At 41.9% G+C, this 27676-nt stretch overlaps 2 protein-coding genes across 2 annotated transcripts in view; one reads left to right on the top strand and one right to left on the bottom strand.

Annotated features, from left to right (window-relative positions):
* The window catches only part of myripb (myosin VIIA and Rab interacting protein b), a 178588-nt gene extending 154378 nt beyond the window's left edge, over positions 1-24210 (top strand). The window contains exons 6-18 of the mRNA XM_050056270.1: positions 532-629; positions 839-919; positions 1659-1820; positions 5736-5904; positions 6678-7204; positions 9326-9475; positions 9729-10511; positions 10842-10904; positions 17141-17332; positions 17441-17602; positions 18281-18376; positions 18633-18693; positions 20119-24210. Coding sequence (XP_049912227.1) covers positions 532-629; positions 839-919; positions 1659-1820; positions 5736-5904; positions 6678-7204; positions 9326-9475; positions 9729-10511; positions 10842-10904; positions 17141-17332; positions 17441-17602; positions 18281-18376; positions 18633-18693; positions 20119-20162 — 2588 coding nt within the window. The 3' untranslated portion in view covers positions 20163-24210. The remainder of the gene's footprint in view (positions 1-531; positions 630-838; positions 920-1658; positions 1821-5735; positions 5905-6677; positions 7205-9325; positions 9476-9728; positions 10512-10841; positions 10905-17140; positions 17333-17440; positions 17603-18280; positions 18377-18632; positions 18694-20118) is intronic.
* Positions 24211-24330: 120 nt separating this feature from the next.
* Positions 24331-26588, bottom strand: prlh2 (prolactin releasing hormone 2). The gene is made up of 3 exons (XM_050056293.1): positions 26461-26588; positions 25756-25940; positions 24331-24711 (listed from the first exon to the last, which is right to left on the bottom strand). The coding sequence occupies exons 2-3, from the start codon at positions 25916-25918 to the stop codon at positions 24506-24508; spliced, it is 369 nt and encodes a 122-aa protein (XP_049912250.1). The 5' UTR covers positions 25919-25940; positions 26461-26588; the 3' UTR covers positions 24331-24505.
* Between the last annotated feature and the right edge of the window lie 1088 nt (positions 26589-27676).

Raw genomic sequence — 27676 nt, 5'->3', positions numbered from 1 at the left:
TCAAAAACTCTGTCTGAATACATTGCTCTTCTTAATGGGTTCAGTTGACTATTTAATCTGCAATTTCCTATGACCTGTATCCCAAACACACACCATGTGAAACTGTACGTGGGCAAGTGTGCACTTAATGGGTATGGACTAGTATATATATATGCATTAGTACTCCCTTGGTTTGGAGCCCTTGTCAGCGCAAAAAGTAATTTTTCCCTCTGAATGTCTCAGATTGCTTCATTTTAATTCTCCTGGGAGCCCAAACGAGGGAAAACTATTGAAATCCAAAACATCCAAAAACATTTATGCAAATGTGTAAAGCAAGACAATGTTATTTTTTCTTCTTTAACATCCAATTAATCATCGGGTGGCTCTTCCGGTTTATCTCGTGACCCATTGTAAGGGTTATGACCTCTTTGGTTGTGAACATTTGGATAAGAGTAGGAATGTGTGTTATGGGATGAAAGGTTGTCTACAGGTTGTTATGCAGGTGTCATGACTGAAAATGTTTATGTGTGGGTCCTGTGTGTGTGATCTCAGGACACAGTATGGCAGAGACGCTCACAGTCGCCCTGCGTGTTGCTGAGGAGGCTATAGAGGAAGCCATCGCTAAGGCAGAGGAGTTCAGTGACAGCTTGGTGAGACATCCCTCTGTTCCTCTTCTTTCTGTCTCTGTCTTTCTTCTCTCTTTTCCATTTGGCCCCCTTTTCTATTCCCGCTTTCTCTGTCATGGCCTCTTACTTCTGTCCTCTCAGTATCAGCTGGATGCAGCCATGGTTCTTGGTCAGGAAGTGTCTTTGAACAGAGCACACTGCATATATAAACGTATGTGTGTGTTTGTGTGCAGGAGAAGCAGAATGAGGCTCGGTATCTGCAGGACCACAAAGAGGAGCTCATAGAGGAACTTGCCACGACAATAGTACAAAAAGTCAGTTGAGTAAGCTTTTATTCTTGGGTATTTATTTTCCCTTTATATGTGAAAGTGTTCAGTGTAGTTAACCTCATTCAAATGCAAATGCACACTAAAAAATGAAACTGTAATACACCCAGCGAGGTTTGACTGACAGATCAGTCGACCATTATGATGTTAAATAAAAGTATTTCCACTGATGTTACATTTTGGTAGAGAGATGGCACGAGAACACAGGAAGTTAACGCTCTTTTCTCCTTCTGAAATTGGGATCACAGAGCCGTGTGAGAAGAGGGCAGAGACTCTCTGAAAAATGATATCTTAGTTTGGATTAAAATTCAAATGACAACCACTTTGATTTTAATTGCATCTTGTAATTCGCACACACACAGTTAATGGAGACAGAGTTTGCAGTTGTTTGATTGCTTTCCAGTTTCAATTAACATTTGTTGGCCATCAAGTCTTTGAAGGTGAAATAAAAAAAGCTATTTTTTATCTCCGCTTTGTGAGAATGTCGGTGTATAATATTACATAAAAATTTAAATGGAAGCTGGATTATTGCTTTTAAAGTTTCATTACAGCAAATTATTCATGCCAGAGTGTAAACATAAAACGCTGTTATGGGATTGCATTTTTTTTCCCAATTTGCAATTATTATTATTATTGTATTTTATTATTTAAATAAAGCTTTGAATGTGTCTGCTTACCTCACAGCTCTCTCAATTTGTCTTCCTTTACTCTCCTTGCCCTCCTTCAGATCATTCAGAGGAGGAAGCGTTCAGAGATGCAAACAGAGTATGACTTTGTCTGGCCTCAACCTCAGTCCCTGATCCAGCCCAGTGAACTCCCCTCTCCCACTCAGCCTCAAGCCTCTTCACAAGGACCACAGGACCCCCTCAAGACCTCCTACTCTCTCTGGGTCAGTCTCTGCCTCCGCAAGAGGCTCTAATAAAAAAACAACAAATGCCAGCCATATCCGGCGAAGTCAAAACAAAGCTGTCCTGTTGGCGGGTGCAAACTGCTGAGTCTTGGCCAGAAGCATGCGTTTAAAGAAGGGTGGTTTGTTTTTCTCACTTCATTTCACAGCACGTACACTATAATGTTCCTCTGTCTGTGTTTTGGTATGTGTTCCTCTGGGTGGACCAGCCGCCGTCTCTGTGTGTTTGCCAGGTTTTAAAAAACAGGAATGCTGTGTTTGGCAGAAAATTACTGTAACATTTCAGTAGCACCACTCTCATGTGTGGTGACGAAGCATTGTATTTTGGTCTCTTTCTTTTTCCTGAAGTCCTCTGTGGATCTTGTAGCTATTGTATTGAAAGCCAGCGGTTGGAGCTGACTCCCTTTAAATTTTGTTTTCTTAATCCTTATATAAAGTTCACAGGATTAAGGCTTTCTCTAAAATTCACCATGATGAAACTAAAATTGTATAAACACTAGAGCAGCTAATCTCAGAGGATTGTTTTGACTTGGCTAAGGCTGGCTATCTGTACTCAATACCTTTAAGGTATTATTGAAATTACCCAGTGCCAAGCAGTACCAAAATCTCTCTGAATAAAGCTGTACTTGGTAACTTTTATTTAAAGAAATAAACTTTCTATCTAACATTTGGTGAAACACAGCACTGAATGAGACAGATAATCTGTGAAAACAGTCATACTCCTCAACCCACTCTATCGTCTTGTAGTGCTTCTAATGGCCTTACTACATGTTAACACAAACAACCTGAGCTGAGGAGTCTTGAACTGCGGTCAAACTGTCAAACTAGGCAGCGCTGATCATACATGAATCAAAAATCCTCACTGCATTGCCTATTTCTCACCTCAAATGTTTTCAGAAACATACTTAAGTGTACTGTTTAGCTGTAAAATGAGAACGTTGGTCCAGCTGGTGGCCAGTGCTTGATACATCGGTAGAATTTTGGGGTCACCAACTTTCTTATTTTACAGCTAAACATCCATCCATTTTCGCCAGCTTATCCAGGGCCGGGTCGCGGGGGCAGCAGGCCGAGCAAAGCACCCCAGACGTCCCTCTCCCAGGCAAAGCTTTCCAGCTCCTCCTGGGGGACCCTGAGGTGTTCCCAGGCCAGATGAGATATGTAGTCTCTCCAGCATGTTCTGGGTCTGCCCCGGGGCCTCCTACCAGTGGGACGTGCCCGGGACACCTCTAACAGGAGGCGCCCAGGACACATCCTGATCAGATGCCCGAACCACCTCAACTGACCCCTTTTGATACGAAGGAGCAGCGGCTCTACTCCGAGCTCTCTCTGGAGCTCCTTACCCTATCTCTAAGGCTGGGCCCAGCCACCCCACGGAGAAAACTGATTTCAGCCGCTTTTATCCACGATCCCATTCACTAACCAGAGCTCATAGCTGATAGCTATTGGCCCTTATAGCCCCTGGTAGGGTCTCCCAAGGCAAAGTGGTCCCAGTGGAGTGGCTAGACTTAGAGCAATTCAAGAAGACCTTGATGAAACATAGTATTCGGACAGTGTAGCCAGACCCGAGGGGGAGCTCGCCAGCGGGCGTCTGGTGGCTGGGCCTTGGGCCATGGGGTCCGGTTGGGCTCAGCCTGAATAGATAACATGGAGCTGTCACCCTGTGGGCCCACCACCTGCAGGGACAGGATTCAGGATTTGGTGCATTGTGTGCTGGGTGGCAGGCAGGGGTGGGGCCCCGAGCATACTGATCCCTGGCGTCGCGGACAGCTAAACAGTACACTAAAATATATTTCTGAAAACATTTGAGGTGAGAAATAGGCGAAGCAGTTACAGAATCTTGATTCATATTTGATCAGCGCTGCCTAGTTTGACAGTTCGACTGCAGTTCATCAGTGTGATTGACAGCTGCATCAGAGACTCCTTGTCTCTGATTGGTGGTTTTTGGTATGCCACAGTCGATTTTAGTGAACACCATTAGAAGCAGTAGGAAGAGGAGGAGGGACATGATTTTTTTTTTGCCCAGACTATGACAAATATGACAAAGTTATTTTTATAAAAGTTACCAACTGTAGCTTTAAAGGTATCAACTAAATAAGCCAGTACCAAGTAGTATAGACAATTCTCCAGTCAAAGGATAGCTGCATTTGATCCTTTTTTTTAACCCAGATCTAGAAAAAAACAGACTATTTGTGTGGTTTTGCTTGCAGTCAGTCACTTACTAATTACTGGTATTGGCAATGGTATCATCATTTTTTGAACAATACCCAGCCCTGCGTTTGGCAGCTGAGTTTCATCCACTGTATGTTTCACCAGTTTCCTCGAGATTAGGGGAAAACAGACCGCTAAGCAACAAAATAGACCCCTAGGTGCACGGCTAATAGCTCTTTTTCCACTGTTTGAAGTGTGTTATTGTGGATTTTCCCCTTAAGTAGGCAAAAGCAAAGCATAAGAAATATTGCAAATGTGATTTGAACCAAGTGTTATCCAGTTCTGATTGGTACATCAGGGCTGGAAGAAAATCCAAAGAAGACAGTTTACCTGTTCCAGGTTTGAGAAAAGAACCTACAATATGGTGAGAACACCCAGTTTACATGGACACATAGAGATATAAAACACACACAGGAGCACATACACACAAATCGACAATGCATACACACCTGGCAGCGCTTAGCGCTGCTAGTCAGCAGGGACTCGTGGAGATTTGTCATCGTCCCGTGTGTGAGCGAAGCATCAAAGCTACACTCCCCTGGCCTCGCCGTTCTGTTTCCCGCTGTTTCACTCAGCGAAGATCAAAGTCCTGTGAAATACGAAGGGATCCTCCTCAACTGCTCGGCCCGCTGTGGGATGGGCTCTGTTTATCAGCTCTCTGCAAACACTCACTAAGAGAGTATACATGCAAATGCACACTAAAATCTCAGCTGCCTTAACGCTGATCCTTGGAGTAATCTTAATGGTGCATCCAACCCATGGTAAGAACTGATGTGTTTTCTCTAATTCTTCTGCACCCTACTAAACACTTCAGGCAATTCTTGAACATACATGCACCTACAGTACGTTCACTCGAATGTTAAACCAAGATCCAGATTGAATGTTCAACAGTAGGACTGTAGTGAGTTTATGCTCCTGGAACTTTCATGTTGCTCCTTTATTCTCAGTGAAGCAGCCTGTAAATCTACATCCCAGTGACAAAGTTAAACAGGATTAAACATTCCTGTTTCTAACCAGAAAACTTCATCCTAAACCTACAATTAGAGGACTGGCAAAATATCTTTACTGCTAAAATTTGTAATGAAATGACATGTTTCTTTCATTATAGAGACTTTTAATGATCATAAGCAAAGGCTGTTGCTCGAGATCTCCCTCTCACACACACTATACGTGAAAAGAGACTCGAAACCTGCCTTGTTTTCAGTTGTTTTCTAGCTCCACCTGCTGATGAGATTGTTGACTCACAGCCACAGTTGTTCAGCTTTCTGCCCAGACAGGAAGTAGACGAGCCAGCTGGACCAAGTGCTCTCCTTTATATTATGTAATTACTATAATGTGGATATTATATGTGACTGTTCCTGGCCACTGTGCTGCAGTCTCTGTCCAAGCAGTAATAACCTGTCTGGAGCTGCTTTGACTGGATGTCTGTCTGAAGCACAATGGCCCCAAATTAAAAAAGGATGATGTGCAACTTAAATTTCCGAGGCTGTCAAACATCATTCTTTCTAAAGTTTCCTTGAGAAAGACAATGATGTCTGACCTCTGGCTTTCACTGTGGAGTTTATATCAGCAGAAGTGCATGCTCTTCTGTCAGTCTACATTTTGTATTTTATTCACGACAGCAATTTTTTGCTCACAAACCACAGTTGTGTGTCTCAAACCTGTGTGTGTTCTCGTGTGTGCTTGCAGCGGTCGCGGTCAGCATTCTCCCTCACCAGTGACGACTCCCCGGAGAAGGGTCCAGAGGAGGAGGGTGCCGGGGCGGGCGGCGGCTTGCAGGACTACGCTTCTCTGAAGAGAGAGGGAAAGGCCACGTCTCTGCCCAGCTGGAAGAGTGTCGACCGCCTGGACAACTCCAGTAAATATCACACTCACAGACTCTGTTTAATGTCAGTCGGCTAAAGGGTTTTCCTTTGAGTCCTCCTGATCTCAGATGCAGATGCAATGTGTATTGTATTTGCTGGTATAGGATCATCTTCTGGCACCATGAGGGTTGCGATGATTCAGTTGTATATCTTTCTTTTTTTAAGATAATGTAAATCCAAATTAGTGTTATTTACTGCTTCACTACAATTAATTAAAGTCGTACTAGCCTTATTAGGTTTTACTTTAAACAAGAGCTACCCAATAATAACCTAGATGGCCCAAAAGGTGAAAATAAAAAGTAGTTTTCAAATTGAAGGAGAATAGTGGCTGTGGTTGTTTGAATTCAGTAGGCTCCACTGCTTTCCAAAGTTTTTACAATGGTAGAAACTAAAAAAGTCCATTAAAACTTCTTAAATGTTGGTTACTGTCTACAAAGGCATAGGTTTCTTTTTAATATTGGCAGGGACACATGAAACAGGGGCTTTGGGTGTCCTCCGCAAGAACATTTTGAGCATCAAACACTTAATTTCCTGCAATCTGTTGAATATTTGTGCACCAGTTTGTGGACAGTTTTGGGCAGTTCATCCCAAAATCAAAATTACATATTTTTCCTCTCTCCTGCAGTGCTTTTCATCAGTCTAGACTGTTAGTTGCTGAGTGTCGGAGATATCGGCCGTAGAGATATCTGCCTTCTGTTGAATATAGTGGAACTAGATGGCATTCAGCTCTGAACTTTCTTCTTTCTGTCTGTTCATGTTCCTGCAGGTGCATCCTCAGTGCTCCAGAGCCCAGACGGTAACTGGATTGCTCTTCACAGCTCACAGCTGTCTCGGCCCAGCCTGCTAACCAAGAGGAAGAGCCTGGTGTTCAGCGTGTTAGAAAAGGAGTCCGGCGTTGTCTCAGCATACGACGAGATGGGATCTGACTCCGAGGACAACGACGAAGGCGGCTGGGGTGCTGCGTTGAGACAGTTCCGGCGCAAACTTTCTGATGAGACGTACTACACAGACTCGCAGCATGACCCAGAGTGGACGTACACGCAGCACCTTCCCATTACCTCACCGTCCTCTGGCCAGTACACCAACACAGAGACTCTCAACTCAGACTCAGAGGCCTCATCAGTGCTGTCCGCCTGTCCTCGCAAACCGCCTCACAATCTGATGAGGAAGAAAGGACCACCGGACACACACCTGCACCCTCATCACCAGCCGCTCTATCACCAACACGTTCACCAGAACTTCTCTCCGTATCCACTCCACTCAGAGGCACTGGATGTCAACTTTAACCCTAAGGCAAGTCTTAAATGTCAAACTTTGGATTAATCTGTACTACAGAAAAATCCTACTGTGGAGCAATATATACCTAAAGTATCACAGTGAAAGTACTCTTTCTGCAGAAATTTGGCCCTTTGAGTGCTTTATATTATCATGTATGACATTATTAGATTGTTAATGATGCATCAGTGTATAAGCAGCATTTATAGCTGGTTTAGGTGGAGCTTTTAACTTCTGTATATTAGGTTAGTTTAGTCCCATGGTTCCCAACTTTGGGGCAGGCTCCTACAAATGGTCACCAAATAAATCTGCAGGGTCATTAGATGATTAACTGGAAAAAAAAGAAGAAAAATGAAAGTTCTGCTCCAGAAATCGGTTTTATTTTTTGCGGACTTTTCTCTAATCTTTGCTGTTTTTGTGAAATAATGGATACTTCGACCTCTTTGTGTCTTGAACAATTACTCCAATGAAATCATCTGAGAAATCTTTGAATTTTTTGTGGAACTGTGAGACATAGACATCTGAAACATGACGACACTGCTTGTTTAAAAGGGATTACAAGTCAAAATGGGTGCAAATAAGTTCATCATACTTTTTATGTAAAATGAAAACTAGAGGAGTGCACTCAGTAGACAGCAGATTTCTGCCAGGCGGTTCTTAGGCTGACCATGGCCACTCTAGCCAATTGTTGTAGCATTTATTCACACAGACGCCCAGCAGCAGAGGCATCCCAGAAACTAATAAAAGATACACGCCTCATCTGTTTTGGATAGAGCCACAGCATGTTGCACCGAGCAGATCGATATCTCCTGCTAACCAGCACTGTATGTGAAGTACAATCTCATTCTGAGAACGAATGTATTTTTGTTTACCCTTTGAAACCTGAGCAAATTGGCTTCATTTCTTGTAAAATCATGGGAAGAAGGCAATGAGCTACGAAAGAAGACATGACCCAAAAAATTGGCAAGAAATAAGTAAAGAGAAAATCAAAAAAAAAGTTAAAGTTAAAAACAAACAAACAAGGAAATGACCTGGAAAGAGTGCTTATAAATTGCAATAGTTCTGTGACATAATTTTAAAATGTCAGAATACTAATGATTGTAAATATAGTTTTCCCTAGTTTTTAAAAAAGATAATTTTCTATTTTTTTTTTTTTCCGCAGTTTGTGGGACATTCTTACCAAGTTGCTCATTGCCTGTTTTCCCATGTTTTGAGAGAAATCACACCAATTGCAAAAGTGGTTCAAAGGTTTAAATACTTGAGAAACGCGTCTGAAAGCAGCACAAGAAAAGTGATGTCGCTCCAGGTTTCAAAAGCTTAACTAAAACTCAGCCTGAAATCTTTGATCTTTGTCATTTATAGCTAGACTTTTAAGTTTATTAACTTTGTCTACAGGCCACAGCACAACAAAGAAGGAAATAACAACGATTAAATAACTCAATTACAACAACAAAAAATAAACCATTTAACTACATAGCATGCTTACTAAGGGTAGATGCACAAATATTAAGGAAAAATGATTAAATCAACTAAATTTGCAAGTCTACAAAATTGGGCAGACATCCGGCTTACTTGTTCCCAAGATGGTGGTGAAGATAAAAGATATGGGAATTTGATAATCTCGTATTATGCCCAATTTTAGTAGATCGTAACTAATCAAGAAAGGAATTAATCTGCAGATGCTCTGATTCAAAATGAGACCAAACTTTTCTATGGATGTCAGTTTTGAGCCACGGCAAAGACCAAAATGTGACCTGAAACAGATAGTAAGGCTTTTTGTTTTTAGCCAAGATGATTTCTGGAAAACTTGCAGCCCCTACTGGACAGTTAGGAGTGAGGAGTCAGCAGTCAGTGATGGTATTAAACAGGTTTTTCAACAACTGTGAATCACCACAACCATGAGAGGTCCATGAGCATACAGTACACACAAAATGTTAGGCTGCTTGGTCTAGTAATATTTGAGATTAGCTGCGGACAGATGGATGCACATGCGCACATAGTCAAATGCACAGATGCCTGGCGAACATCACTAGTTAAGTTAAAAGTAAAAAGTTATAAGTATATTTCCCGTTGACATGTAGAAACGTGCAGAAGCATTAGATGGAGATATTCAAGTACAAATGTGATGTCTGCTCCCAGGTGATGGGAGACAGCAGCGAGGCCGAGGAGCGGCAGAGTGACCCGGTCAGAAGATCACGGCGACGCAGGAAAAGCAAGAGAGAGTCATCAACTGAGCAGAGCAAACCTGGAGGCCAGAGCCAGACACAGTCCATCTACCCATTAGCACAGGTGACATATCACTCCTGCAGTTATACTGCTCTTAGTAGCTACTGTTTGCTGGTTGATTGTTAAAAGCAAATGACTTGAAATTCTAACGGTGCCAGTGAGAAATGTGATGTAACATGTTGTTTCCCTGCTGAGAGGCAGAGGTGTTTGATAATGCAGTGTAGGCTCCCTAATCTCTTCTGTAATTCTGAGTTTTTTTTATTTTTATTTTTATTTCTGAGGATGAATTTAATGCTCCTTTCTCTCTCCATTTAAGGAGAACAGTGGTTTTCTACTCAATGCCCTTCTCAAGAGGGGTCTAAGTGAGGAACAGTCAGTACCTGACACTATGTCAGTGGCCACAGCTGCACCAGACGCCTTCAAATTAGATGCCATGACACCCGAGCCAGAGGACTTGGACACAGTGGCCCCGAATTCAGCAGCCCCCAGCCCCCCACAGCCCCACTCTCTGCCTCCAGGGTCCCAGCAACCGCTGAGCAGCCCGGGGCCTGAAGACCCTCTGGAAGAGGAGCTACGTTCCAGACTCAGCCAGCTGGTCAGTCGTGCCAACAGCAAAGACAGCAGCTCATCTGAGGAGGAGTGCACAAAGCGGCCCGCGGACAAACAGACAGATAAAGAAAGTGACAGACAGAGAGAGACGACGAGGCCAAAAGACACTGAAAGAGAAAGGCAGAGGGGAAGTGACAGATTAAGAGACAGGGCCAGCAGTAAGGAAAGAGAGAAAGCAAGTGAAATAGTGGAACAAGTCAACGGACAAGAGGTGAAGAGGAGTGAGAGACTGATAAAGAGTCATTCAGTGAGAGAGGAAGGAAGAGCTCGGGAGAGGAGGTTAGAGATAGGAGTGGAATGTTTGGAGGCAGGCGACCACGAGGAAAAGAGAGGAGATAAGAGAGAGCCCAACAGACAAAGTAAAAGACAACATAAAAGAGATGTGGAGAAGGAAGCAGGACAGAGAGGAGGAGCAAGGAGGAGTGGATCCAGCGCAAGCTCACCTGCTGTTACACCTTCTTCCCAGGAGGGGGTGCTGTCGGACAACCAGGTAAGGAGACTCAGTTGATTTGATGAATATTAACCGCTCATCTTGTGCTTCTGTCGCTGCCCTGCTTGGCAAGTACTGTCTGTCTGCCTTTTGCTGAATTTATTTTTCTTTCTTTTCCATTTTATCCTTGATAATTCTTCATCTCCCACCTTTCTGTCTTACCCATGTATTGATGTAACAATCACTGCTGCCCTTCTGTGTCCCTCATCCTGTGTCTTCCCTGTTTCTCTGTTTCTCTGGGCTTCCCTTCTTCTTTTGTCTGGTTGTGTGTGTCTTTGTGGATGTATTTATGTCTGTGTGTGTCTTTGTGTATGTGTGTGTGTTTGTCAGGAGGGACAGAATGACTTCGAGCAACAGCAGAGGCTTCAGTTGCTCTCCTCTCTCTTACAGCAGGTGAGACATATTGGTTGGAAAGAAAAAGGAATCTTGTAATGTCCTGAGCAGGATGCCATGCTTGAGGACATACAACTCTAATTAAGCCTTCATCTTACCACACACACACACACACACACACACACACACACACACACACACACACACACACACACACACACACACACATCCCTGTACTAGACTGTACTGTTCTCATTGCCATAATGCTGTCTATAGGCCCAACCTAAACCATCAACCCTAACCCCCTCCCTAACCTTAATTCTGACCTAACCCTTAAAATAAAGTCTTAGCCTTCAAAAGGGCTTTAAAGAAGTGAGGACCAGCCAAAATGTCCTCACTTTCCCAAAGTGTCCTCACTATGTCGGTTAAAAACTTGCTGTGGTCCTCACGTTGTACCAAGTACAAGTAGACACACACACACAAAATTGTGATTAAGTTGAATGACACTTTTGCTCATGGTGTAGTTTCTCTTATTTCTGCAGGTAATGAAGCTGAAGTAGAGTGTAGTAGCAGAAAATGTTGCAGCTGTCTGGACATAAGGTTGTAACATTTTAGCTGATAGTCCCTGAAAATAAAACAGCAAGGTCCTCTGTCTAAATTTCCTGCTTTGCAGCAGTTTTCAAGAATCATACGGAGATACCTCCATCACAGCAGCTGCAAATATACTTTTTTCATTAATAAAAGCCTCGAAAGGTCAGAATGCAACACAGCCACAGGCCCAGTTGTGTTCTGCGTGAGAAGCAACTTGTTTTTTAGTTGACTAGAAAAACTGCCTCTGTGTTGTTGCTATAGCTTTCACTTTCTTCATCCAGCTGGAGCAGACAAAGGCAGCTTGAGATAAAGTCGATACAGAGAATTATAAACACAAATTTCCTCTGAAATGCATCGAGGAGTAAATGAATATTACATCCATTAACATATAAACATGTCCCTTGAAGGTCCTGTTTTATGCTCATTTTCAGGTTCATACTTGTATTGTGGATTTATACCAGAACATGTTTGCTTGCTTTAATGTTCAAAAAACACTGTTCTAAAATTCCTCATACTGTCCGCTTGAATATACCTGTATTCACCCTCTGTCTGCTCAGTTTTAGCGCCTGTCTCTTTAAGCCCCCCTACCCTAGCCTGAGTGTCAGAGTGAAGCTCCCAGAACCTTCAGTCTGACATTGCCTCCATTGAGGGCAATTTACAAGGGGGAGGGAATTTGATTTTTCCCTAACCAATCAGTAGAGATCAACGACTCACCCAGAATCTGACGTCATTAGTATCCATGCCTCGGGGGTGCCGAAAACAAGCGAGCATTGCCCGTTTAAAATGTCTCAGTCGTCATGCACGCCCAGCTGCATCGCCGTTAAATCCAGTTTAGCAGCTTCCTTAATTTGGTCCTCCATTAACGCGAGTAGTGGCAAAATACCTCGATAGCATCGTTAATGTGGTCTGTAGGATCTGTAGTGGTCACCATTGTTGCTATCCTCACCAGTTACCCACCAGCGTACAGCTTGACATCAGCGTGGCGCTGATTGGCTAATCGCTAGACCCGCCCCCACCCCCACCCCCGGCGTTCATTGGTCCGTCCATCGTTTGGACGAGATAAATCGCAAATTCATTGCAGTATGCCAGACCAGAGATGCAAGCCTACTCAGCTGAGTGGGCGGGGTCTATGGTCTGGAACCAGGCTACCCCTACCCCTATGAAATTGTGCAACTCTCAAAATCAAATTCAACAGCTTATGTGCAAAATGCTGGTGCACTGTCGTCATTTAAATAATAGACATATTTGTTTCCTGTTATATCACCAACTGTAAGCATGTTTTGGGAATGGGGTGTGCACCAAAAACATGACTAAATGAACTTTAAACTATACAGAAATGTGTCAGTATGCATACTAAATCTATTTGAGTTAGCGTGAGTGTGCTGTAGATGTACACTATTGTCCAGCAATAAACTGCACAAAGGAAGCAAATAAGTTTTTCTCTGTGACAGTGACATTCTGGACTGGGGTCAGCAACCTTTACTGTAAATAGAGCTATTTTGGGTTTCATAATAAAGGCAACACAGCCTACTAGGTCCATAAACATGTAACATATACACACACACACACACTTGGATAGGCACTTACGTGCTCACCTCATGTATTAGTGTTACATCTGAGGCACGTGGGTCGATGTTGCTCATTAGCCAGACTCATTATAAGGGCTCCTCTGAGTAATGCTTTGCTCTTACAATGAGTGTGACACATGTTCTCCTGTGATCTATTTCTGTTGGTTTTCACAGCATCCTTTGAAATCAGCCAGGGTGGCTCAGTTTGATGTGAATAAGGGAAAATGTGACAACAACTGTGATGTTTTTTAAGTCTCCATTTTATATTTACATCAAATTTACACCAGGCAGTTTCTAAGCCTGCCCCTTTCAGGAGCTAAATGCACTTAGATTTCTTTAAATTACACATCAGTCATTGACAGCAGCAGTTGGAAAACGAAGAAAAAGAATAAAACAAAGAAAAGAAATCCCCCCCAAAGACATGCACTTTCCTCTTTTCCATTTTCTCCTAACAGAAAAGTAATGTAGTTCTCACGCTCTTTCACACAGAGACGTACACCCTCACATCCACGAAACAGCTCCTTGAAGCTGAAAACACACTGGTACACATCACACAGGTCGCATTGCAGCCAACAGACAACCCCACAAAGTTATTACTACTTTTACTGAAAGATCTGTACCTCTTCCACCTCTACGTTAGCTTAAAATCACATGTGGATAGCCCCTGATTAAACTTGATTTCTCACCTGAAGAGCCAATCTCCAGAGCTATGACCCAGCAGGCAATATCTTTTTGGTCACTGTCTTTGTAATGACGGGATTGTGGGTCATTTACCTTGTGATATTTCTCGACCTCAGTGAGTCTTTCATCATCCATTCTTTGTCACACAAGAGACACAGCAACAGCAGTTCCGTGGGGTGGCGCATCCAGGAGCGTCGATGTGCGTCTAGCTGCTGCAGGTGTGGGGTTATACTTTGGGGAGTATATTTTGACGTGCTACATTTGCCGCCGGTGTGTTTTGGCCTTTATGCACACTCACTCAGACACCTTTGCAGATGCAGTCCACTGCTGTTGTATGAGTGACACCTACAGAAAGACACAAAATAACCACTAAGACATGGACAACAAGATGTAAAACAGTAATGAAGAGAAGAAAAAGATGCAGAATGACCAGAAAGAGACAATTTCGTGCCCCCTTCTTTAAATCTGCGCCCCAGTTCGGTCTACGGTTTAAAAGTTTCTTAGCCCACCCCTGCTATTAACTATTAACTGTGTTAACCAAACTACAGAACTTATATGCCAGTGACTCAAACTTTATTTACTTCCATTATATTTCAAAGTTGATATGAATCAAAACAATTTTTTTTATATGTGCAAAGTTAACCTTTCAGCATCAATATCAGTTTGACAAGCATGTGTGTCAGACTGTTTGATCTGCATGGTGATATCTTGGTTCTTTGGAGAGGGCAAGAACATCAGACTCTCATCAAACATCCATTTCGTCATCGACCAACCCGAGTCAATACTTCAGACTGTCCATCTCTGCTTCTCAGTCTCTTTTAAGATCACTGAATGATGACGATCAGAGGTTTGGTTTGCTGCCTCTCATCTCTCACCCAACACTGTGACTTGTCTCCTGTCCCTACCTGTCTCTGCTGTCACCACCTAAAACTCTTCCTTTCAGACTGTCACACTGTCTGCCTGGCTGAGAGGGGGATCGATTCGCCTCCGATCCCACTGATCAAAGCGTCAGCCAGTGATTCATTCATTATTGAATTACATATGTCTCTCTTCACTGCCCTGCCCTTTTCACGCTTAGTGTTTTCATCCATTCAGAAAGAAAACGGCAGCTTTCTCTACTGGGCCTCTTTGCCATTGAATTATCATTCGTCACAGGCAGACTTAATTTTGAAACTAGCTTGCATTTGGATGAACAAGCTGTTCCAGTTGACACTGACTGGCAGTACACACAATGACTAAACATGTTTTTTCATTTGTCTGTTGAACGCATCTAAATTCTGCAGTGAGAGATCTTTGCCAACTGATTTGTGCGTCCATTCCAAAATTAATTAACTGAGCCTATGACATTTAACAAGACTTTTTTTGGTCGCTTTTTTGAAGCTTGTGTACAAATTGTACCTAATTTTAAACAGAAAAGCCAAAACAGATGATTTTTCAGCAGCATGTTCGTTTATATTTTGGGGGTATTGCTTGCAATGGATGTACAATCATGGAACTGAGCTTTAATTTAACATTTGATAGCTGATCAGCTCAGCTACACACCCAAACACCATAACTGCTACTTTTTTTCACTGCAGCATTCATTCATTTTCCTTAACCGCTTATCCCGTTAAGTGGTGGGGGGGCTGGAGCCTATCCCAGCTGACATTGGGCGAGAGGCAGGGTACACCCTGGACAGGTCACCAGACTATCGAAGGGCTGACACATAGAGACAGACAACCATACACGCTCACATTCACATCTAAGGTCAATTTAGAGTCAACAATTAACCTGCATGTCTTTGGACTGTGGGAGGAAGCTGGAGTACCCGGAGAAAACCCACGCTGACACGGAGAGAACATGCAAACTCTGCACAGAGTTTACATGTGTGGATCAATCACTCCTCTGGCTTTTCTTGAACCCTTCTTAGCTTCCTTTCCTCCATCTCTGTCTTCACTACTGCATTTCTCACTTTCACCTATTTGTTCTGCACCATCTGACTGTAAGCATGAGCGGACGTGCATGTGCACAAAACGACTAAATAGGTAACAGAAAGAGGAGTGACGAATGTGTGTTTATGTGTCACCTGCACAATGGTCTTTTACAGAACCGTCAGCTTGAGCACATGGGGTAGAGGTGCTGATAAAAATAATCCTTTTAGGTTAAGCCACAATATTTTTATTTGCTCCCCTTTATTTTCAAAGTGTGATGTTAACATGTTTTTCCCTAATTATTTAAAATGTTCCCCAACTGTGACTGCATTATCACATTTTGTCACATTCCCATGCCTCCTGAATAAAACATATTTTTTCATTGTCTTTTCCCCAGTGTGATTTCTCAGATTTTATATAAAGGTGGCCCAGTTTTCTCTACTGATGCATCAAGTTGTCTTGCTCCCAGTATCTCTTAAAGTAGCACCTCACTCCCCAAATGATCATTTGTACATCAGTTACTTACCCTGTGTTACTACGAACTCGGAAAGAGAACTTTGTTTTCCTTTAATGCCTCCAAAATTGAGGACATTTTTTGATGAATTGAAGTAAAAGGGGGCTGCATTTAACAACAGCAAAACTATATTAAAACATTCATTTACAAACTCTCACACAACTTTTGCAGTATAATCCAAGTCTCAAGCATAGGCTCTGTGTCGATGTAGAGGACTGTCTAGTATAAGACAGTTTTTTTGTCAGTGAACCTTGTGAGTTGTAATGGAGCCAAATTGTGTAACATTACCTTTGTTAAATGTTGCTGTTGTCCTTGGCTTCATTTGAACAGAAAAAAAGTCTGCTAGCCACTAGGCTAATTTATACAATGTAAAATGCCATAGGCTTGTGCTAATAACATTAGCATGTTGTATTTGTGGGGGAAATGTGTCCAGATAAAGACAAGTGTTTGTCTGTGAATGCTGCGAGTTATAGTGAAGCTGATTTGTGTACTTGTGTTTGAAATTGTCTCTTTTAAGCCATGTTTAATGTGTGTTTAATGTGTGTGGATTTTTTTTAATCAACTAAACTTTACAGCATTTCACAGAGACCCCACCGCCAACTAGTGTTTTAGAGGTGTAACTGCAGAGAAACACAAAGACACCACTGCACAAGTATAAATGCTCACAACAGCGTAGGCCACATGCGTAGGCTATGGCATAGGGTCTGCATAGAGCTGATGCACAAGTAAAAATCCTGCTTCATTTATCCAGCCAAACAGCTCAGGGGCACTTCTCGACAGTGAGAATGTTTATGCAAAATTGTTTTGAATATTACAGTTTTGATGAAAATGCATGTTTTTGGAGCCTTTGCTGACCATGGAGGAATGCAAGAAAAGTTTAATTACAAGTTAAGTGTAACACGGGTGAAAAATTGATATACAAATGGTCATTTTGGGGTATTCAGCTCATCACTGAACCTAATTTTTGTGGCTGCTAACCTACTAACTAGATCACTGACTGCTGTACTGTGTGTGTGTGTTCATCAAATGAAGCAGAAGTATTCAGCGGCCTCGCTCTGCAGCATCACCACAGAGGTGCTGAAGGTTTTGAACGCTACAGAGGAGCTGATTGGTGAGGCGGGAGGTGAGACCTACACCCCAACTGAGTCCATGAGTGCTTCTCCCATCTCCAGCAGCTCTGAGACGCGCAGGCTGGACCAGAGGCTGACCAAGATGGAAGAGAATGTAAGCTAAAGGGCAATCACCACTCTGTGTATTTCCACCCAATAAGAAAAGGTTATGGAGATTCAGTCGTGTTTAGTGGGAACTAAATGTTTCTTCCTCTGTGTGCAGGTTTACTTGGCTGCTGGTGCTGTGTATGGGCTTGAGGGGGCGCTGGGGGACCTGGAGCGGTGTGCCCGCAGTATTCAAAGTGGCACCACAGACACAGAGCTTGCCTTCCTGGAGGACCAAGTGGCCACTGCAGCTGCTCAGGTTCAGCAGTCTGAACTACAGGTACTGGTGGACTTGTCCCTTTTTTCCCACAGCTATCATGTTCTGCAGTTGTGTTTATGCCACACAGCCCCCAAATCTTAGACTTTAATCCCAACTCAGTGATACCATTAATTGTTTATTGTTGTTTCTTTTGGAATGTTTTATTGGATTTTGCTTTTAAATGTCCAGTGTGTAGTATAAAGGGGGTGTATTGGCAGGTATGGAATGTAGTATAATGAGTGTGTATTCATCATCTGAAAATAAGAATAGTGTTTTCATTACCCTAGAATGAGCTGTTTATATCTACATAGGGAGCAGGTCCTCATCCATGGAGTCTGCCATGTTACACCGCCATTTTTCAACAGTAGCCCAGAATGGATGGACAAACCAAACATCCGCTTTAGATAGGGCCGCTTGTGTTTCATGACGGCTACCATTAGCAGCCCTGGAAAATCGGAAAACCTTTGCAAAATTTTTATAAGACTTGAAACGGCTTTATTTTGACTTGTTTAAATCCTTTGATCCAATTAGTTTTGGAGAGGAAGAGACCTCTGCAGATAATTTGACTCACGCTAAAAACCTCCTGAACAGTGAGAACTGAAGAAAATATCTAACCGGGAGAAGTTTCAGCTAGTTGCAATCTGCAATCCTCACCACTAGATGCCACTAAATCTTACACACTCTGTGTTTCCTTTTTAGATTTCAAACATCGAGGCCAGGATATCAGCTCTGAAAACAGCTGGGTTGAATGTGACTGTCTGCAATCATTTCTCCAAGTTTAAGCCAAAGGCTAAGGTAACTCACTGCCACCCTGAATACCCTGACAACTCTCAGTCATACAGTTTGTAGGCTACTTTGTCTGGTTATGAATGCCAAGATTTTATCATAAAGTGCTGGTATGTGGAGGATGTGCATACAACTACTCTAACTTTCTATTACTGAGGTAACTAAAACAAGTGTGAAAATTAGAACATACACTGTGGCAGCAGGTCAGGATAATTTGTTAATTTTTATGTGTATGAAATGTACAATACAAATACTCTGATTGCAGCCTCAAACCCTGGACACATCACGTCATCAAAGGAGGAAGCTTCCAGCCCCTCCACTGAAAGGTACCAAACAAGTTTTTTATTTTACTCAGTATCACTCATTATATTGACGGATTGATGGATTGACGCTGACCGGAAGTCATTCATGCCGATGGAGGTGAAAATGATGGATAGTAACGGACTAGCGCGCAGCACGGCAGCGGTTCTGTTGACCATGGGACCGTGGAGGCGTTGGATTTTTCCTACTCGGGCGTTGACAACATGGGAGAAACAGAGCGTTCCGGTGCCGGAAGTATAATAAATTGCAATCGCAGTTGGTCACAAACAATATCTCATTTATTTATGCAAATGCAAAAATAAGCATAAGCCTTTTTTTTCCACTATTAAAAGTGATTGTTGACCATAGGTTGATTTCTATGCGGTTGATAATTCATCTATATTTTCGAATTTTGTGCTCATTTCCATAGCCTATATATCAGCTGTTTCAATAGTACACTACTCAACTCGTCTCAGTTTAGTTGGTACAGTGACAGTCAACATGAGAGATCTTCGCAGGAAGATTTTGCTAGCTCTTCTGCTAGATGACTTCGCTAACAGCTCTCGCCGACAGCATGCTAGCTAGCCATCCGCATCCGGCCAGGTCTGTCAACGACGGAACAGGAGTCCTTGCAATATAGCTTTCTCCTTTTCAACCTTCTGTACATCCTTCTTATAAGTCACAAGTAAAGTCAGTTTGCTAACTGGTGCTGACTTAGTGTACATCATCAGTGCAAACTCTTCTAAGCATAAATGCAGCTTGACAGCCCTGTGTACACTCGCTCTGTGTGCGACAAAGACAGATGCTCGAGATGGGAGGTGAGACAGAGACGAGACACTTTCATTCACCTTTAGTTAACATCACACATTTTGTGCTTTGTCCTAAAAGACGAGATTGGCAGCTGAATGGATGTAAAAGTGAATACATCAGAAAGGGACTAAGCCACTGAAAAGCTCCATTAGACGTAAAGCAGCCAAATGGAAACACGCACAGTACAGGAGGATAAGGCTGTTTTATCAACCAACAAGAAGTCGGTTTCTTTTCATTATCAGTGAATGGCCTCTTTCTGTTGGGGCTGTCTTTATTTTCATTTCTGTCTCTTTTCTTTTTTCGGCAGCAGCCGCACAATAGCTCTGATTCAGGGTGGCTTTTTCAGCACAGCTCCAAAGACAGGGAGCAGGCAGGACAATGGGGCGAAATCAGGGACCAAGACGTGTAATCATATCATTGATTCCAGCTAAGCATGTCCTTTTTGTCAGTCCATGCTCTAAATTTATGGCTGGGAAGACCACTCTGACATTTAGATACAAGTCAGCTGTGTTCATCTGAATCATAAGTTATTAATAGTTTTTCTTTTTCTGGACAGCCCAAGCTTTGTAGTGCGGATTTCTTTTTAAAATGCTACTGTGATTAATGCCCTTATTCTGTTCTTGTTATTTTTTCTTTTTCAGAAAAGTTGGAGCCAGAGCAGCAGGTGAGAGCGTATCGGCCGTAGTGACAGTCAGCAGCACAATGAGTCCCTCAGGGCCACTTCAGAGCCCCAGGGACAGGGGGCCCGTCTCATCCAGTGCCTTTACCCAGTGTCTGCCTCCAGCTCCAGGCCAAGCAGGGGCCAACACCCACCCTGTGTGACCCACCAAGCACTCAGCCCTCAGCCAGGCACGGTACCCTGTCAGTCAAATGCCTCACAGAGGGGATGACCGGCTCGTTCTTCTTTTCCACTCTCTCCTCCATCTCTTCCTCCTCACTACGCACATAACATCAAGCAAGGATGACTCGACAGTCGGTGTCTCTGCCTTAAAAATCTGCAAACACTCCTCATGACCCAACTGAAAAAGAATATCTGTACAGACAAAAAATAACTCTCATTTCCTTTTTCTATCTGTTTGCAAGAGTATTGTGATTTGCTGTACAATGAAGACGTGGAAAAATCATGTGAAACTTTCTGTGATTCAGTGTCCCAAAAAGAGGCTGAGCCGTGTTTTATACCGCATCTTCTTTCTCACCAGATGAAATGTGGAAGTGAGCTCATACTGTAAGCCCCTTCAGAGCTTTTCTGGATGATTGTCCATTTTCACACACACACACACACACACACACACGCAGCTTTCAGACGGTAATCCTCATTTGGGGAATGATTGTAACACCTGCGACATTTTAACCATTTTCAGAATTCATGCACTTACCAGAAAATAACTGTTTAGGTACGCTAAGTGTCAGGGCCAAAACATTTTGTCCACCCTTCCTGCCACTAAAATTGCTAGATGGCAATAATGGAACACAAAGCACACTTGAGAAATCAGTCATTCTTTGTAAACAGCCTAAAAAAAAAGTTAAAGGAGTAGTTCTGGGAAATATTTGCTTTTTTGATAGGAGTTACAGGAGAAGATCGATGCCACTCCAATAGAGGGGCAAGGTCCCTCTGCCTCCAGTATCCCCAGTGGGAGCTTATTTAAAAAAAAAAAAAAGCATGGAAGTCGATAGCAATGGAAAAATATTGTAAAATTTGAATTGTACCATGAATTGCACATACGTTTGTCGATTTTGCAGGTCAAGAAAGTCATTATTTGTTGTAGTACCATTTAGTTTTGTATGAAACCGCTTAGTTACGTCACAATACGTCACAAACACCAGTTAGCTAGCCTGGTAACTTGCCTATGTTCCACACTCAAATGTAACGTTAACTTACCTGATGTGGTTAATTCAGCAATTCCTGGTCTTCCTGGTTGAAACAATGAGCAAGACCCAATTAGTGTAGTCTTTCTAATTAAGTTTTTTTTACAGTCTTAAGCCCCGTTTCCACCAAACACTTTTAGTATGGTACCTTTGGAACCAAAAGTAACCATTCTGACATGGTACCTAGGGCCGCTTAGTGTTTTCACTACAAACAGTACTCTTAAATGTGGGTGGGGTTGTTGTCACTCACTGCTCCATCCAGCACTCACTGTCACAAAGGGAAGTCCACACTTTGTTAGTGCATTTAGTCCTTCTCAAGCAAGCGTAGGGGTTTAGTAGAACCCAAAGGAATAATGCTCCACAATGTTTTTTTTCTCCAAGTAAGTATTAGAATATACACAGTTCACATAATCTGTTTGAAAATAATTTATAGATTTAAACGCTTGAAGATCCACTTATTACTAAAAGTGTATGTCATCCATGAGAGACAAGAAAAACAATGGGAATGGTCAAAGTTGTCATATTGAAATTTAAGGTGTGCTGTTGGATTTTGTTGTCAACTGATACATTGACTAACATTACAAGTAAATGTTCCACCTTTAAAGTTGGCGGCAGTGAATTAAATTATTTTTTCTCAGTCTACGGCTGCTGCAAGAGGCAGCAAAACATCCTTTCATTTTATAGTTTACTCATTGAGTTGCCTGATGCGTTTTATCCAGGAACCCCAGGTCTTTTTATCAGCCGGGAAGCAAAAAAACAAGCTAGACCCAACTTGTGTAGTCTTTCTTTTTTTGTTTTCTGTCTTTTCAGCTAACAGTTTTACAATAAAGTTCAAAATGATCTTTTAATTGACAAACGGTACAATTCAAATGGGATCAAAAAAGTATTTGTCACTCGCCATTAACTATAGTGCATATTTTTTTTTCCACTGGAAGGGAAAGGACTTCAACTAAGTGTGTAGCCTGTTAGCTTAGCTCAGCATAAGAACTAAAACCGGGGAACAGCTAGCGTGACTGTTAAAAAAGGTAAACATATTAGCCTAGCAGCACCTCTTAAGATCACTCATTAGCATAACACATTTTTTATGTTTAAACTGTACCAAAAGGCAGATATTTTTACATTCAGACTTTTTCTCCTGAATTTTCCGCCTTATTTTGGTCTTTAAGCTAAGCTAAGCTAACGACGGTAGCTTCATATGTAGCGTATAGACACAAGAGTGGTATCACTTTTCTCATTTAACTCTCAGCAAGAAAGTGGAAAAACATATTTCCCATAATGTCCATCTATTCCTTAAGTAAACTGTATAGATTTACTGGGAAAGTGCTCTCCCATTTATTCAGAAAAGGAAAATAAGTACTCAGTACACATACACACTCACATACACACACACACACTACAGCCTTAACGTGGAAGCTGTGTGGACATTCAAATGAGTGAAAATAAGATTTTGAATAACGTCTGAATGTCAGACAGACTCAGCTCAGCAGAGGTCTCCATAGGTACGAGATTCAGGTTTGGTGTTGCAGCCCTCGTGCAGTATTCTTCAACCCAAAGTCATTTTCTTCCTCTGTCATTTCTTCGTTTACGTTCAAACGTCGTGGCCTTTTATTTGAACAAAAAAAAAGTATTTTCATGTTTCCACTTCGCTGGGTCATGTCCGAACTTTTCTGTTGCATTCAGAAAATCTTGTAAAGATTTTTACATAAAGAAGTCTGATGGGCTATATTACAAATGCCATGAAACCATGATTTTGTTACGAGTAATTTATTTTTGTACTTACTGAACGTTTTTATGCAATACCACTGAAACAAGTACTATTGCAAATTAAAGGCTTTATTCTCTCCTCAAAGGAGCCCTCCTCAGTCAGTCCTATCAGACTCTCTCATGTGTGATGATTCAAAGTGCTTTCAGTGTACGCCTGCATTTACCATTTGATATTCTGCCGGTAATGACGGTGGTAAATGTCACTAAAACACGGGTGGCTGGAGCGGCTAGTACGATTCATACTGTATTTGTACTCCTTAAAAACTAGATCTGAGAATACTGCCTTTCATTTTTGGGTTATTTTTCTTTACTTACACCACTCAGAATCTCAGTTAGCCATGCATACGGTTGTCAGAGTTTATGCTGTGGCTACAGCTCAAGAGCAGAGCTGTTTTTTTCCTGATGGACTGCTTGAACTAAAAGGTGTGATGATCTTCTGAATGAATGCTCTGCCCCTTCTATTAGTAACCTTTTCATCCCAGCCTTTCACATCTCGGGTTTTGCACATTGATCCTGTACTTTTGTCAATCTTGTTCTCCAGAGGTGTTGATGTATTAAAGCATGTTTCTGGTTTTATCAAAATTGATGTAAAATTTCCCATGAGAAGCACAGCCACAAGGGTCCAATCATCAGTGTCCTGTATTTTTCTAATGTAAAAAAAATAATATTATCTCATCAAAGAATTTATTAATATATGTATATGTGTGAAAAGATGGATATGATATAGAATAATATGTGTATTGCCCAATCATAGTTGACCAATCTTTCAGTGTTGTGTGCAAGAGACTGTGTATAATTGTCATGACTTGTAGGGCTGGATTCGCACAGGAAGTTAATTACTACTGTAACTGTGTCCCAGATACTCCGATGAGATGAGATTCACACAGAGCTAAAGACAGATCTCACTTTTGTTCCTGTTTAAATCCGGTGTGAATGACTACGATGAGGTTCACTGTGCACAGCTCCACAGACGGGCCATTCACTTTTATGTGCAATCGTTTGTTGCGATCCATGTGACATGTTGGGGAAAATATTAACAAGCAAAAAATACAGATTCTCTATGTGCCACAGTACTCTGAGACAAAAATGTATTATGAAATGAATAAAATTTGCAAACTTAAAGCTTTTTCTTTTGAAAGAAAATGTTTGTTGTGCACTCGCATGTGTAGTAAAGCTACAGGCAAAGTAAGGAACGTATATAATCACAACATCCTGGTTTATTAATCAATATAGAATGCATTTTTATTTACAGATATCAAGGATCCTATCAACCAAGGCCTCATAACAGACACCAGAGAGAAATACAGTTAAGAGCTAGAGCAAAAGAGTATGTAACCTCAATCAAGATAAAAAATGAAGACACTCTGAGTTTGTAGATGAAGGGAGGAGGACTCGCTGTCATGGTAACCAATCCCTGTCTCCCCCATCCAGCACCTTCCCAAGGTTCTCCTTGTTTCTGAGGCTGTTGAGCAGCAGCTCTAACGTCCTGAGGGTAGGCTGCATCCCGCCGCTGCCCAGAGCCTCCACGCTGCTGTGCCTCTTCCCAAAGCGTCCGATGGGTCTCACCCCACGCCCCACGTACCAGAACGGGTCTATCTCTGGACCTGGACACCACACACAAGTGCATCAGTGGCAGGTGGAGCAAAATGTGTGTAAAATATGAACAGCTCTGTTTGAGAACATCATTCACTTTGGGGAAAAGGTAGCTGGAAACAACTAATATTAAAACACAGATGATTATGATCAAAACACTACTGCCTGAAAACAATATTATTTTATAATCCTTTGGTTTAAATGAATCAATTTGTGTTCTTAAAATGCTGACCCCTAGCTCCAAGACAAATTTCTCTAAGGAGACCAATAAATGAACTGAACTGAAAAACAAAACAGGATTCTGATTTTGATAGGAAACCTAAAAGATAGGCTGTTGTCTAAACACACTGTTGTCTGTGAATATAAATGAATTTCTAAACTGATTTAATGAGTTAAAATTAATTTTAAGTCAGTATAATATGTGAAGCAGAAAAAAAAAGTAATTTACCCTTTATTATGATACAGTAGCATTATAAGGTATAAAGAAGATAGTACATTATTAAAACATTCATTTCTAACCTCTGTAAAATCATTCAGACTATATTAATATACACATTTAAAATGAAAACACTATATAATTCCAATGAATAAAGCAATAATCAGGCTGTTTTTGTTAAGTTAGCTGTGAAAAAATAATACACTTATTTATATATCACAAGATAAAAAAGATACTGCAAACTAGTGGATGAGGATATTTCTTATTTTTAGCAAAATAAAAAGTGTTGAGCAACTCTCTTTTAAAACAAATACCTAATACTTAAATGTATTTATTGTTACGCAGAGATTTTTCAAACTTTAGCCATTTACAACATACATTATTTCTAAAGGCAAAATCTAATAGCCTTACAATAAATCCATATGGGAACAGAAAGTAGAAGGAGGTCACTGAACTCACCACTAACAGCCAAAAACAAAGCATAAACATACTGCACATAGGAACATGTTAAAATATACTTTACCCTCGTTCTGCCTCTGTCCCCCTTTTAGCTTCCTAAATCTCCCTAAACTACTTCAAGAAATTCTGCAGCTTATGAAACAATCAAACTAAGTCTTACTTCTGTTGTCGACATTGTGAACAATGTGTAAGTCGTGCTCCACCGTGGTGCTGTGAGCACTGCTGAAGCTGGAGGAGAGGAGGAGGAGCAGCGCCAGAGCTGCAGGCAGCCAGCGGCTCGTCAGGACGCAGTGCTGGACATCAGCCGCTCTCCCAGGCAGCATGCTGTGGAGTCACTAAAAGGCACTGGAGAGGACGGAGGGATGCTGGTCAGTAAAATATCACTCTTAACGACACTGAAAACAAAGATTAGGGGGGGAAAAGTTGAAACTTACATAATTAGACATCAAAAATATCAAGTACCATCAATAAAAATTCACTTTTAAAAAGAACTGTACTACTTCTCGATCATTATAAGAGATAAAAAATACCAATAAATAAGACTAAATCATGTGAACCTCACTGATAAGCACCAAAAGCTCTTATAGAAATATCTTTTACTAAGTTTAACAGGGTTTAAAACACACTATGGTGATCATTACTAACTCGTCTACCAATATAATAAGTACCCTATCTATCATGTGTGGCACAGCTGTAAGTCTTACAATACTGCAGTTGACACAAATACACCTCTCACATAAAATCTCTTGTAAAATAATTGCCACATAACTTAGAGTATCTCATGTCTGTTTTAATAAAGTGAATCTGTCAGGCTGTGTAAAAGAAAGGTAAAATAAAAGAATACCCGTAAACAGCAGCTTCTTACCCTGAACTTTGGTAACAGGCTGAGGTCAGTTGGCGGAGGTCTGAAGTCGTTATTGTTGAGCAGGTGTGCTCCAGCTTATATATCCATGCTGCTCATGTGGTTGTTGGATGATGAATCAAGAACGTCAGTCACACACACTGTGATACCAGACTGCAGGATGCATCACCCCTCCTCCCTTCTCCTCCCCTCCTCCCACTCTTTAAACCCCCTCATCCCTTTTGAGAAGGAGAAACGTTCAGTTTTGGAGTTTTCCTGACGTCCGTCACGTAGCAGAGCAGTCCATCAGAGAGTCAATGACACGCGGACAACTTTAAATTAGTGAACATGGGGACACCCAACACCTCAAGTAGGTCTGTCAGACAGTGACCCGGAACTGTGGTGGGCGTTTTTGATGAGTCCTTCATCAATCACCTTGATTACAGGGGGACAAGGCAGGACACAATGAGCTAGTGCAAAAACCTAAGCACACTGTCTTGTCTTGTCTTGTCTTGTCTTTGAGAACTTTCTCAATAATAATTGGCTGCAGAGATTATAAATGCAAAGAGCTCACTGCACCTTTTGTCATAAAAACAATAGGTGACACTGAAACACCACAGTAGGGCGGAAGTGTTGCAGGTGGAAATGTATTATTTTAAATCAGTGACAGAAGAAGCCACGATGTCAAACTGAAGGAAGGAGTGAGAGCTTTAAATACACTCACCGGCCACTTTATTAGGTACACCTGTTCAACTGCTCGTTAACACAAATAGCTAATCAATGCATTTAGGCATGTAGACATGCTCAAGACGACCTGCTGAAGTTCAAACCGAGCATCAGAATGGGGAAGAAAGGGGATTTAAGTGACTTTGAGCGTGCCATGGTTGTTGGCGAGTATTTCAGAAACTGCTGATCTACTGGGATTTTCAAACACAACCATCTCTAGGGTTTACAGAGGACCATCTCTAGGGTTTACAGAGGATGGTCCCAAAAAGAGACAATATCCAGTGAGCTGCAGTTCTTTTGGTGAAAATGCCTTGTTGATGCCAGAGGTCAGAGGAGAATGGCCAGACTGGTTCAAGATGATAGAAAGGCAACAGTAACTCAAATAACCACTGGTTACAACCAAGGTCTGCAGAAGACCATCTCTGAACCAACAGCACGTTGAACCTTGAAGCAGATTGGCTACAGCAGCAGAAGACCACACAGGTGCCACTCCTGTCAGCTAACAACAGGAAAC

The sequence above is a fragment of the Epinephelus moara genome, chromosome 11 (assembly GCF_006386435.1).
Source record: "Epinephelus moara isolate mb chromosome 11, YSFRI_EMoa_1.0, whole genome shotgun sequence".
NCBI classification, from domain to species: Eukaryota; Metazoa; Chordata; class Actinopteri; order Perciformes; family Serranidae; genus Epinephelus; species Epinephelus moara.
Note: the sequence above shows the minus strand (reverse complement) of the source record. Positions and strands in the feature narration are given on the sequence as shown.